This window comes from Sebastes umbrosus, chromosome 1 (genome assembly GCF_015220745.1).
Source record: "Sebastes umbrosus isolate fSebUmb1 chromosome 1, fSebUmb1.pri, whole genome shotgun sequence".
Classification (NCBI taxonomy): domain Eukaryota; kingdom Metazoa; phylum Chordata; class Actinopteri; order Perciformes; family Sebastidae; genus Sebastes; species Sebastes umbrosus.
In genome coordinates, this window is record NC_051269.1 from 11,045,992 (window position 1) to 11,058,176 (window position 12,185).

The 12,185-nt window shown below is 41.3% G+C and overlaps 2 protein-coding genes across 2 annotated transcripts in view; both read right to left on the reverse strand.

The window, feature by feature from the left end:
- Window positions 1-1,085: 1,085 nt before the first annotated feature.
- On the reverse strand, window positions 1,086-4,633 carry hyal1 (hyaluronidase 1). Its single transcript, XM_037747478.1, has 4 exons — window positions 4,474-4,633; window positions 3,242-4,152; window positions 3,068-3,157; window positions 1,086-1,664 (listed from the first exon to the last, which is right to left on the reverse strand). The coding sequence occupies exons 2-4, from the start codon at window positions 4,148-4,150 to the stop codon at window positions 1,338-1,340; spliced, it is 1,326 nt and encodes a 441-aa protein (XP_037603406.1). The 5' UTR covers window positions 4,151-4,152; window positions 4,474-4,633; the 3' UTR covers window positions 1,086-1,337.
- Window positions 4,634-5,133: 500 nt separating this feature from the next.
- hyal2a (hyaluronidase 2a) overlaps window positions 5,134-12,185 on the reverse strand; it is a 7,941-nt gene continuing 889 nt past the window's right edge. The window contains exons 2-4 of the mRNA XM_037779763.1: window positions 10,095-11,067; window positions 9,480-9,569; window positions 5,134-6,213 (exon numbers count right to left, since the gene is read on the reverse strand). Of these exons, the coding sequence (XP_037635691.1) occupies window positions 5,821-6,213; window positions 9,480-9,569; window positions 10,095-11,024 (1,413 nt within the window). The 5' untranslated portion in view covers window positions 11,025-11,067 and the 3' untranslated portion in view covers window positions 5,134-5,820. The remainder of the gene's footprint in view (window positions 6,214-9,479; window positions 9,570-10,094; window positions 11,068-12,185) is intronic.

Consider the following 12,185-nt stretch of genomic DNA (forward strand, 5'->3'; position numbering starts at 1 on the left):
GCATATTATTTATGCATGACACAATAGATTCAAATAGTTAATATTGCGATCACAACTTTTGAAGTTAACAAACTCCAGGGATTCTTTGTCATTCATTTTCATTGGAAAACCTCAGCCACATCATTATGATGCTTTCAATGACATTTGGAGATACACTAGTTTATTTCCCCATCAAATAAAACACTTTTTAAAGTAATTTCCAAATATTTGATGTAAAAGGTTTTTCTGTTTTTTTTAAAGTGAGTTTTTAAGTGTTTTATTGTTTATTGAAGCCCCACTGAGGTCAAAGCGGTGAACACTGAAAACATAAAAAAGTGTAGATAAGTAAAAGGTGGAGTCACACCAGGAGTAATGTCTGAAGTCTGGAGGCACCTTTGGTAACCCGCCTCCCTGTCTCTGTCAGCAGACACTCACTCAGATCAGGACTGGGATCAGTCTGCAGGTCGCGGTGAAGAGTGATGCAGCTCGTCCTCTTACTGAGGAAGTCACAAGATCCTGTTCCCCCCCCCCCCAAAAAAAAAACATTCCTCCCTCCTGCAACTTCAAATGAGACCAGTGAGAAGTCCATGCAGTGGATGCAAGGATTATTTACACAATATTATGTTATGTGTATTATTAACAGAAAGCAATATTTCAATTTCTGAATATCACGGTTATCGTAAATACCGGTATAATCGTGACACCCGTAATCCCAACATAATTAAGATTAAAGACATGTTTTAAGACTGAAAAATGCTCTTTATTACTTCAAGTTACTAAGTACTAATTTGTGTCTAACATGATTTAAAAGATAAAGAAAAGTTCAATTTACTACTTTAAGAAAAAATCTTAAAATTACATCTACTCATTCTCCCTCATTGAAAACAAAAAATCCAGAGTTTATGAATATGCATATATTGTTAATTTCAAAATGTAGCTGCTGGACACAAGATGTCTCCTACTTCACTGTGAAGTCCACTCTCAGTGTTTGTGTACTGAAGGCTTCCAGTTTCCACATCACACTAAGTTGTCCCAAAATCCTGCTCATACGTACGCATGTTAAACCTAATCCAAGTGAAGTAACAATAACAGGACATATTTCTGAGTGGTAAAACATGATGGTTTGACACATTTAATGTCATTAAACAACACATTATTATTTATAAACATCGCTGGAATATAAAAAATTGTCGACTTAATTGTTAAATGGGGATTTATTTCACATTATCTCCCTTATAAATCAAGAAAAAATAAAAAAGGTTATTTCACAGGAGCCCTGGTTTGCCTCTGGAGTGGTTCATTTTCACCCTTTTTACAGATTTTACTGGCTTTGGATCACCTCCATCAAGAAAAGTCTTTTATCCCTGAGCTGGTTTGGAGCAGCTCTCCCCGCCCCACCCTGGATAACACTTGCACTGAAACTCAGACTTCATGAACGTTACCTCGTGTGTTCTTATCCGTCCTAAAACTATGTAGTTGTTCCCTCCCTTTGGTTTATTCTCAGACACCACCTTCCACACGGCCGGGTCCAGGTGGAGGTAGGCCCTGGAGTTGAGGTTCTTCCTCTGGCATCTTCCCTGAGAGGAACACATGGTCTGGCTGCAGAGAGTGGCCGCCGCCGTTACGTTCACCAGGTAAGGACCCAGAGTCTCGTCGATGAAGGATTTGACCGCATCACAGGTGGCCTAAAAGAAGGAAAGAAACAAGGCTCACCAATAAAACATTTACACACCTCTGTCTTAATGACAAAAAGTCAACAACACCTCTTTGAAAATCGATACAGTATCACAAAACATAATATCACGATGCTCAATATTTGCGATATCTTATGTAAAAAAAGACTAATTTTCCAGTCGGTGAGATATCATTTACATCACAGCATGTTTTAGGAGATTATTTAGCCTTTAAAAAAAGAAACTATATATTTGTGATCCGTGTTTAAAGGTGTCTGTATTCAGTAGGAGTGCCCACGGGATAGGATTTGATGTCAATAAAAGAGATACAGAATAATGCCAGATGTTTGTTTGTTTGTTTTCTAAGAACATTTTCAAAGACATGAACTTAGGAACAAGAAAGCAACAACACAATAGAGAGCTGCAGGAATTAGTCTTAAAATCCAGAAATGAGTTAGCATTTTAGCACTTCTGGTTCCCCTGGTCTGGAAGTCAATGGGTTTTGAGTTAGATGCCTGAAATAAGTTCTGTGGTTAACACAAGCTTAAGAGATTTTAACCTTTTTTTTCTACGACATAAAATACGTCAGTAAATACTACACTCGTGAATTTTGAAGCTTTTATATGTCTTAAAAAAGGCGGTTGCTAACAAGTAGCTAAATGAGACTACTAGACGTCATCACGGCGAACACTACTCAAGTCATGTGACCGTGGTGTAGTTCCTTTATAGCCTAACGTTAGCTTTTTATTTCTGGCGATTGCATTCACACTTCAAAAATCACAAAGTGGTGTTCATTTGTGGAGATTATCTTGCTGAACAGAACGTGTAAGTATCATAAACATGTGTTTGCCACAGAGTTTATTTTCTGCAATAATCCAAAACCCGATGGAACAATCCCATTGGCTTTTTGTTGAGGGAACCCAGGGTGATGCTAACTTCCTGGTTGGCCTACAAAAATATGTCATCCCTGGAGCACTCTATTTAAGAAGTTTCAAAGAAACAGTTTTAAAACAATATCTGAGGAAGGAGGTAAATCTCCAAAACATACATTGGTACAATAAAGTTCAAAGAAGGCAACAAGTTGCTGTTCTTCTTTTTAAATTGTCTAACTGTAAGAACGCAAACAGCATCAAAATTAAAATGTGTCGCACAGCTCTTCTCCAGTACACCCAGCACTATGCTTACATCATGTTTTTTTGCTATCTTGCAATCATCAGGGTGGTGTCTGAGGTTTTTTAAGGCTTCCTCATTCATCAGTCGTGTGACTACTAAATCACCATAGACACCAAGTAAACAAAACCACATCCCCATCATCTTTCAGAACAGTTTTTACAAAAGACTCTACATCCATAAAGAGATTTACAAGAGAAATATGAACGAGCACAAACACAAAACGTGTAGGTCAGTTACTGTACCTGAGATTTGGAGAAGGCATGGTCGCCCCACAGCACCACTCCTGCAGATCCTAAAGCAGCAGTCTCTCCGACGGTGTAGACCAGGTGCTCCTGCAGGAGGAAAAAACAAGAACATTCAGACCAAATCATGACAATCCCAAACGTGCATGGAGTTCAAATATATCTGCTACTTGCCTGGGAGAGGAAATCCAATGTGTACGTGTAGACGATGCGAGCGTAGGGGAACACGGGCAGTGTTGATGGAGTCAGCTGACCTCCTGCTCTCATGGCCTCCAGGATGCGGTGATGGGAGTAGAGGAGCACCTCTTTGTGGAGGTCTCGCAGCTCCAGGCTGAGGTAGATGTCCGGATAAAGAGCAGAGGAGACGTTCCACAACCACTGCAGCTCGTCGTTCCTCTTCAGCTCTACGGGCGGACACTCCCCTGTGTAGTTTGTGCTTTTGCTGTTGTAGTAGTTGTAGCAGTTGGGAAAACCATAATAACCCCAGAGCCCATTTGGTCTCATCTGTTGCCCCAGTTTGAGTGTTTTCTCCATGAACTTCCTCCCAGCAACCTCAAAATCCACCCGTGCTGCAGCGTCCACCTGCGCAGGGCTCCAGTCTGGATGCTTGGACTTCACCAGTGCTCTCGACCCCTCCCAGTACACCTTCTTACTCTCCCAGTTTCTCTCCCACACAGGTCTCCAGCTCTCCCAGTCCACCACAGCCAGGCCCTGGAAATCCTTATCAGGGATGTATGTGCGGATATCTTCAGAGGCCACTTTGAGGTGTTCATCGAGACTGGCGTTCTGCGGCACCCCACCATTGATAGCCTCCGCTTGGGCGGAGTACCTGGGATATAAGCCAAGCTTTTCAGAGTAAAAGATGGTTATGTTCTCACCCATGAAGGTCTGGTTCTGGTTCTGGACGATGCTGAACGTGCCCAAGTCGAGGTCCACGCCATATTGAGAGAGACAGCTGGCAGTAGGGGCGTTCCACACGGTGAGGAAAGGCACCTGGGAGAAAGAGGAGGTTGCCGACTGCAGCCCTGGTATGAGGCTGATCAGGTTTAAGAAAAGCAGCAGCTCATGATGAAAGGACCTCATGCCTGCAAAGAAGGAAATGACAGCGACAGGATATTGCAAGATTGGTATCTTCAAACAATTTTTTTAAAATGTTGTGAGGCAACTGGTGTTTGAAAGATCAAAATTCAAAGCAAATTAGTTGTTTTTTTCAATTTCAGATTCTGTATAAGGCAGCACGAATTTCAACTTTTGACCAAACATGTTCCTTCCTTCCTTTTCCCGTCTAATAATCCTGCATGTTTCCCAGATAACCACACATGTTGTTGTGTTGTATCTATATGGGACTAAAGTAATAATAGACTATAATGTAATATAGTGTGACTAAATGACTAACAGTAACTTACCTCTTTAAGAAGTGGATGAGGATTTTGGTTTGTACTCTGTGGTCTGGAGCAACCAGCAGTCTCATGATCTGAATGACACAATATGAAAAACAAGGAAGGAACAAAATCAGATGGATTTCTAACAACCAATCAGAAGTGTGCAAATGTTTTCAAACAACCAATCAGAAGCGAGACATGCAGTTTGTTTCAGGAGCAGATTTAAAGTCACAGGCACACTAAAAACCTCATCCCATCATTCTGTCTGACTAAACAGTTTTCATTTTGTCTCAATAAAAGAGTATCTATTATTGAAAATAAATTGTTTATTGAAGAGATTTGACCTGGAAAAACAGTCTACTCTAAATGGCTGTCAAGCCATAATGAAGTCTTCCTCCTGCCAATTTAAATGTATGCCTTGCTCAACTCTTAAAAGTAGTAAAAATAACTCTTGGCTTAACGGCACCCTACAATTACATGAGGAGAGGAGGGGGTATGAGGCAGCAGCCTGCAAGATGTGTCCCTCCCTGAAGACCAGCTGGCTTTGCCTCCCCTTAGTGGACAATGAGAACAAGTTTGTCTTTTAATGACTGCAAACAGCAGAATCATACCTCTATATCTGAAAACTAAGGTTTACTCTCCCCTCTTTGTTGTAAATCTTAAAAGGAAAATTACACAAGGACCTTAAGAAAGAAGTTTATTTACTTAGACAAAAGTCAAATTTGAGAAAACAGCACAAAGAGAGAGGCGGATATGTAAGTGTCAGAAATTTGCTTTTTACATTGTTTGTGCTTCTGATGTAAAACAGCTGCTGAAATACAGAAAAATACTGTTTTTAAGAGAAAACTAGTAGTCATGTTTTGGACACAAAAATAAGAAAATATCATATAAAACACCTAAAAATACATTCAAATAAATAGTAATACTGTAATTGCCTCCAGAAAAACATCAGATGTTAGAGAGAGGTCATGTTGAAAAAAGAGATCAGGCACTTCAGATATATTGTGCTGTTTCCAGATTTAAGTGCATCAATTCCTACTGACATACATCATCACATTTCCTCCAAAAAACGTCCTCTCTATGAAAAATATGGAAGTTGACACCGTGGCAAAAACAGTGACCGAGAGGAAACTGAGAGCAAAATGTAAACAAGGTCACTTCCAGCGAGTCCTCCATTGTTTAAAGAAAGTTCCAAACAAATTTCCACAGTGTTTCTTATACAACTTCACTTTGTGTCATCCATATTTAACAGCAATTTAAAGAAATAAAAATGACACTCATCACTCCTAAAAATCCCCACCTTGTCCTCTCGTATGCTCCAGTATTTAGACATATAAAATGCAGCCATGTCTACAGTATTCATGGTGTGTATTAACAGAGGAGCAGAGAGACAATCAATAAGATCACACATTGCAGTGCTGACGCTGTGATTTGAGATGCCGTCCCTCTTTGGTGTAGAGGGTCGGTCTGATCGCAGCCGTCTCCCTGGTAGCCGCTGTAACACTGACACTGAAACTGGGTTTGAAAACTCTTCTTCTCTTCTTCGCCAAGCCCGCCGATGACCGTCGGCTTGCCGCTCTGCGTGATGATAGTGTGGCTGAGGGGGTTCAGATGCAAGTAAACATCGCTGTTGGAGTTTTTGCGCAGACAGCGGCCATGAGAAGCACACAAGGTCTGGCTGCATAGCTCTGCTGCCGTGGAGACGTTGAGGAGGTATTGATTCAGCGCACCCCGCAGATAGGCGTCCAGGTCGGAGCAGCTGTTCTGGAGAGGACAAACAGAATATCACAGTCATCACTCACTGGGGTCAAGAGTCACAATAAGTCAAGACGGCACTGCCGGGCCTTTAATGCCAAACCTGCATGTGTTTTAACTATATTAACCATGGGTGTGAGGGTCAGGGTTGAGACTTTTTAAGTACTTTAACAGCTTCCTGTGTTACATTCAGTGGTGGAAGAAGTATTCAGATGCTGGAAGAACTTTACAGATGCTTAACTTAGGTGAAAATAGTAATATTAGTATATACTTACACATACTCTGTTACAAGTACAATTTACTGCATTCTTAATTTTTACTTAAAAAGGTGCATTATGTAGGATGGGGCGGCATCTGGTGGTGAGGTTGCAGATTGCAACCAACTGAAATTTCTCCCATGTGCCAAGCGTGTAGGAGATCTACGGTGACCGACGCAAAAACATGAAAACTAGAGCTGTCAAAGTTAAAGCAATAACGCGTTAACGCAAATTAGTTTTAAAGCCACTAATTTCTTTACGCATTAACGCAATCGATATTCTGGAGGTTGTAGCGGGCTCAGTTTTAAAGTGAAGTCTAGAGTGAAGATGCTGGTATCATGTGAAACTTGAAAAACTAAGGAATCCATTGGTAACAACCATGTCCGACTAGCTTGTCGCGAGGAGGCCAAATAACGCTCCAAACTTAAGCTACATTTTGGCGATAAAAAACACTTGACAATTATCCCTTTAAGGTGCATTTTGAACAGATAAAAAAATGTGCAATTAATTTGTGATTAATTACGATTAACTATAGACAATCATGTGATTAAATGTTTTAATCGAGCCCTAGTGAAAACGTAAATGTCCTTATCTAGAGCCGGTGTTTGGTTTGTCCGTTCTAAGCTACTGTAGAAACATGGCGGCCAGCTCCGTGAAGAGGACCTGCTATCCCCTATGTAGATATACACGGCTCATTCTAAGGTAATGAAAAACACTTATTTTCAGGAGATAATACACTAAAGAAAATATATTTATCAATATTATATTCCATTTCTGCCTAAGGTATCAAAAGTAAAAGTACTCACTGTGCAAAATAGTTATATTATCATTATATTATGGCATTATTAATTACAATACTTGAGTAAGCCGTTATCAATAACAAATAGAGTTATAATGTACTTAATAGAGTTTTCCTTTCTCATGAGCTACACATCCGGTTCTATTAAATTGGACGTGTAACTGTGTTGATTCAAGAGAAAACTGTCTTTTCTAGAAGTGATGCAAAGACTACATTCATGAATAAAAACAAGATCCTAAATCTAAATAACACAATATAACTACATGGTACCTGATCACACCCAGTGTAGGATGTGCTGATTAATCCAAAATAGAGACCAACAAATCAAGAACACAGTGCATTTTCACTGGAATCCCGTCCGTATGAGAGGATGTCTATAATATGCTGTAAATATTCTATTTATTACTCATACTCCCAAAAAAAAAACGATAAGATGGATGTAAAATGTATATATTCATAATATCAAAAGAAGAGGATGACCCTGGGGAATCACTGCCGCTAAACGTAACACGTTTGTCATCATGAAAGTAGAACAGAGTAGATTAATTAATGCCTGTCCATCCTGCACAGCTTAAGAAGTGTGTGGTCATTTACTGTGGGTGATTCTTACAGCTATTTAAAGACTTAAGTATGGATCGCATGTATTCAGGCAAATCAACCAAAACCACGATTTTCTCTCATTTTCCTTCAGTTTGAGTGAATGTGAGCTCTGCTGCAAAAAACTGGTCTTTCATAACTGGGAACAAACACTGTTCATGGCTAATTTTAAAGGGGACTTGTCATGAAAAACTCATTTTTCCAGTGTTTGTGTTCGTACAGTTGGGTGTCTGGAGTGTCTACCAACCCACAAACTGTGAAATAAGACAACCCAGTCAGTTTTTTGTGGGCTGCCTAGATCAGAAAACATGTGATTCAATAAGCCATTCAGATTTGGCTCCCCGTCCTATGTCACATGCAGGCTCGTTAGAACATTGTTTCCCAAACTTTTTTTTCTGGGGACCCAATTCACAATAGGTCTTATCTATAAATCCTGAGAAGATCGAATTCTTGTGTAAATTAACGTTCCTGCTAGGGCTGGGCGATATGGAGAAAATCAAATATAATATTTTTTACCAAATACCTCAATATCAATATTTTGACGATATTGTAGGGTTGACTATTGGTGCTTTTACAAAATATTTAGACAATTATACTTTTAGTAAATAATCATCAGTAATGTGGCTATAATGGTGGGTAATGGCAATTAACAGAACAGCTAAGACAGTCTGGTAAGTTCAGAAAATTACATCACTTCACCTTAATGCAGCATTTAAAACCAGGAAAAGACAACATTTACCTACTTGCCATATTACTATTTTAAAAAGACAATAGCTAGCCTCATATCACGATATTGATATAATATCAATATATTGCCCCTCCCTAGGTCCTACACATTTTTACTGCCATTTTTTGCATCACCTTATATTATCTTGAATAAGTAAACCAGTCATTTCTAAGAGGCATACATTGATAATCACTACTTCATTTTATGCACTTGTTATTGAAAATATATACACGTTAAAGACTTTATAAATGAGACCAAATAAACACATTTAGGCGGAGTTAAGAGGTTGTTGTTTTTTTCCTCTCATCAGTAAAACAAACAGAATGTGCACTATCCTTTCATATTAGATTCAATGTTATAAGTGGACTACAATTATCAGAATAATACGAACATTCAGGCTCCCTCACGTGGCTCAAAGGTTTACTGCAGATATAAATGTTAAAGACTATGGAAGAAATTCTGCAAATTTATTTGACAACTCTAACAAAATCTGGGGGTCCTGACCCAGTCTTTGGGAATGACTGATATCGCCCACAGCTTGAGAACTACCTTTGCAATGGTGCACCATTTTTCTCTCAAGCCAATCAGAGCTTTTACAGGAAGGGGGCTTAAAGAGACAGGAGCTAAAACGGAGTGTTGCATGTTACGTCCCCTTTAAGATTACCTAGCAGCCTAACTGTGACTGAAAAAAACAAAGACATCTCCTGTGTATCTGAAGACAGTTCCAAGAGTCACAAGTCCATGTGACTCATGCCACTAACTTTGAACTGGAGCCCTGAGGAGTAATTGTTAGTTATCGAATGACTGCACACATGACTGACAAGATAATATGGTTGAATGTATAAGTAGTGTCGGAGTGATTAACGTCTTTTATAATTAGCGTGTGGATGCTTACTCTGCTGCTTGCATAAGCTGCGTCTCCCCACATAATGATTCCAGCTGCTCCCAGAGCCACACTCTCCCCGATGGTGGAGACGAGGTCAGTCTGTAAAAGACGACACGGCACGTTATCACATTTAACCTTTTACATTTCTAAGACTGCACAGGAAAAATACACGGTTCAGTATCAGGGGTCAGCATGTTGCTACTGTACGTGAAGTGCAGCACCAGCTCTTATATGTTCATTCTCCCATGAGGAAACAGTCTATAGGGTGTTAGCGAGATTTTCAACTCGACCAACACCCATCCTGCCAACTCCACATGCGTGGGAGGTATTGGGGTGTCTGTCAGCTACCAGAACAGGAAAAGACTGGCTGCCGATAAGGAAAAGCAGAGCTGTAGCTCCACACACTGATCAGAGAGAGTGCTGAGTGTTACAGCTACATTGTGACTGAGAGCTAATCTTGGAACAATATCCTTCCTAACTGTGTATTATCATACATGACTGATCCTGGACAGCAGCACATTATAGTCATTTTAAACCTCACCAGAATGGGAAAGGAAAAAAAAAAGGTTTCAGGAAGAGAAACCAAATTCAGGACCGGCAGTGTTTCTAGAGTTAGAGCGTCACCTCGGTCAGCTGTTCCAGGGAGTTGGTGTACGTGGGCCGGGTGTACACAAAGACAGGACGTGCCAACCCGTCGCCTGACGATGCCAAACGCATCCCCTCCTTCACCCGGTTCCGCACAAACTGCCGTCCAGAGTCTGACGAACGCAGTACGGTGGCCATGTAGATGGAGGGGAAGAGTGCCGTGCTCTCAGTCCACAACCATTTCAGCTGCTCGTTGCGGGCCACCTCCACATCGGGACAGCGGCCTGTGTAGTTCTCCAGAGTGCGTTTGTAGTCGTGGTTGTAGCAGTCAGGGAACAGGTAGAAACCCCACAGCTGATTGGGCCTCAGGTTCTTGGCATGCCTCAGCGTCTCCAGCATGAATTTCCTGGCAGACATCTCAAACTCCTGCTGGGCCACTTTTACTACCTGCTCTGGAGGCCACGTCGGGTTCTTCTGACGCACCAGCTCACGAGAATGTCTGCGGTAAACATCTTTGGTTTCCCAGTTACGTATCCAGAGCGGGCGCCACTCCTCCCAGTCGATAACCGCCAGACCCTTGGCCCCCGTGTCCCGTATATACTTCTGCACCCCCTCCGGCATCTTCTCCAGGTGCTGCGTTAGACTGGCCACCTGCGGCAGCCCCCCGTTCACCGCCGTTTCATCTGGCTTAAAGGAGGGGTACAAGCCCAAGCGGTCCTTGTAGAAGATGGTGAGGTTCTGCCTAACAAAGCCCTCAGTGGGTGAGGCCACGATCTGGAAATGGTCCAGCTGAAAGCGAATACCGTGCCGCGGGGCACAGTCCTCAGTCGGGGCATTCCAGGCGAGGACCAGAGGCTTTTGTGAATACAGTGGCCATCTCGTGGGTTTCAGTCCCAGAGCACAGAGGCGGTCCCAGAGCAGCACAGTCAGCAGCAGTACTTTCCAGTCAGGCAGAGTCCAGTGCAACATGTCTTCAGATGGGAATGGACAGACAGGACTGTCACTCTCTGCTCTGCAAGTCACAGGGGAGATTGAAATTTAGTTTTTCTGTATACTTTTCAAATTAGTCCCCAGTACATTCCTTCACTTCCTTCCTTTTAGAGAAAATCAAGGCTACAATCAGAAACTAAAATGGGAGATAAAAACGGCAACAACCTCTAGGTCTTTTTGGTGTTTCTTTATTGAAAACATCTCAGTTATGTGTGCAGAAAACCTTTCTGTTATGTGAACTGACATAAAGTCACCGTTACTCTCTACAATTCACAGAGACAATTGAAATGTGTTTAGGCTACTTTTCTAATAAGGGACAATTCCCAGTGTATTAGTCCAGTGGTTTTCAAAGTGGGGTTTGGGGACCCCCAGGGGTCCTTAAAGGGAGTTCCAGGGGGTCCCTAGCAAAAAGGGGAAGAACTTATTTTCACGATTATAGAGAGCTGCAGGAATGAGTCACAAAACCCGCAAATAAGTTAGCATTATAGCACTTTCGGTTCCCCCGTCTGGAAGTCAATGGGTTTTTTTAATGTGTTTTTAGTTTGATGCCTGAAATAAAGGTTGTGGTTAACACAAGCTGAAGAGATTTTAACGTTTTGTTCTACGATATAAAATACATCAATAAATACCCCACTCGTGATGAGAAAGTTTGCTCCGACTTGTGGGCGGTGCTTGGTATTTTCTCAGCTAATCTCAACATGGCTGCTGGGGTCACAAACTTTCTCATTTTACAGCTAAACAGTACACTACAAGATGTTTCTGAAAACATTTGAGGAGAGAAATAGTCATTACAGTAACAGAATATTGATTCATATTTGATCAGCGCTGCCTAGTTTAACCGTTTGATCAGAGTTTGCGAGTGATTGACAGCTGCTCAGAGACGACAGACTCCAGCTCGGCTCTGATTGGTTGTTTTCCTCCGGTCTGTGAAATCTTGCAGATGCCATTAGGAGCATCGGAGGACACGAAGGCAAATGATTTTTTTCAGATTACCTGGCTCATGCACTACTGTCAGGATAAAGTGACCGTTTTATAAAAATATTTTTTTTATAAAAATGACTTTAATCATATTTGTTCCAATTCTACCCACTGCAGCTTTAAGTCTTTGAAATGATATAATGTTCCCCAAGATTAAACACT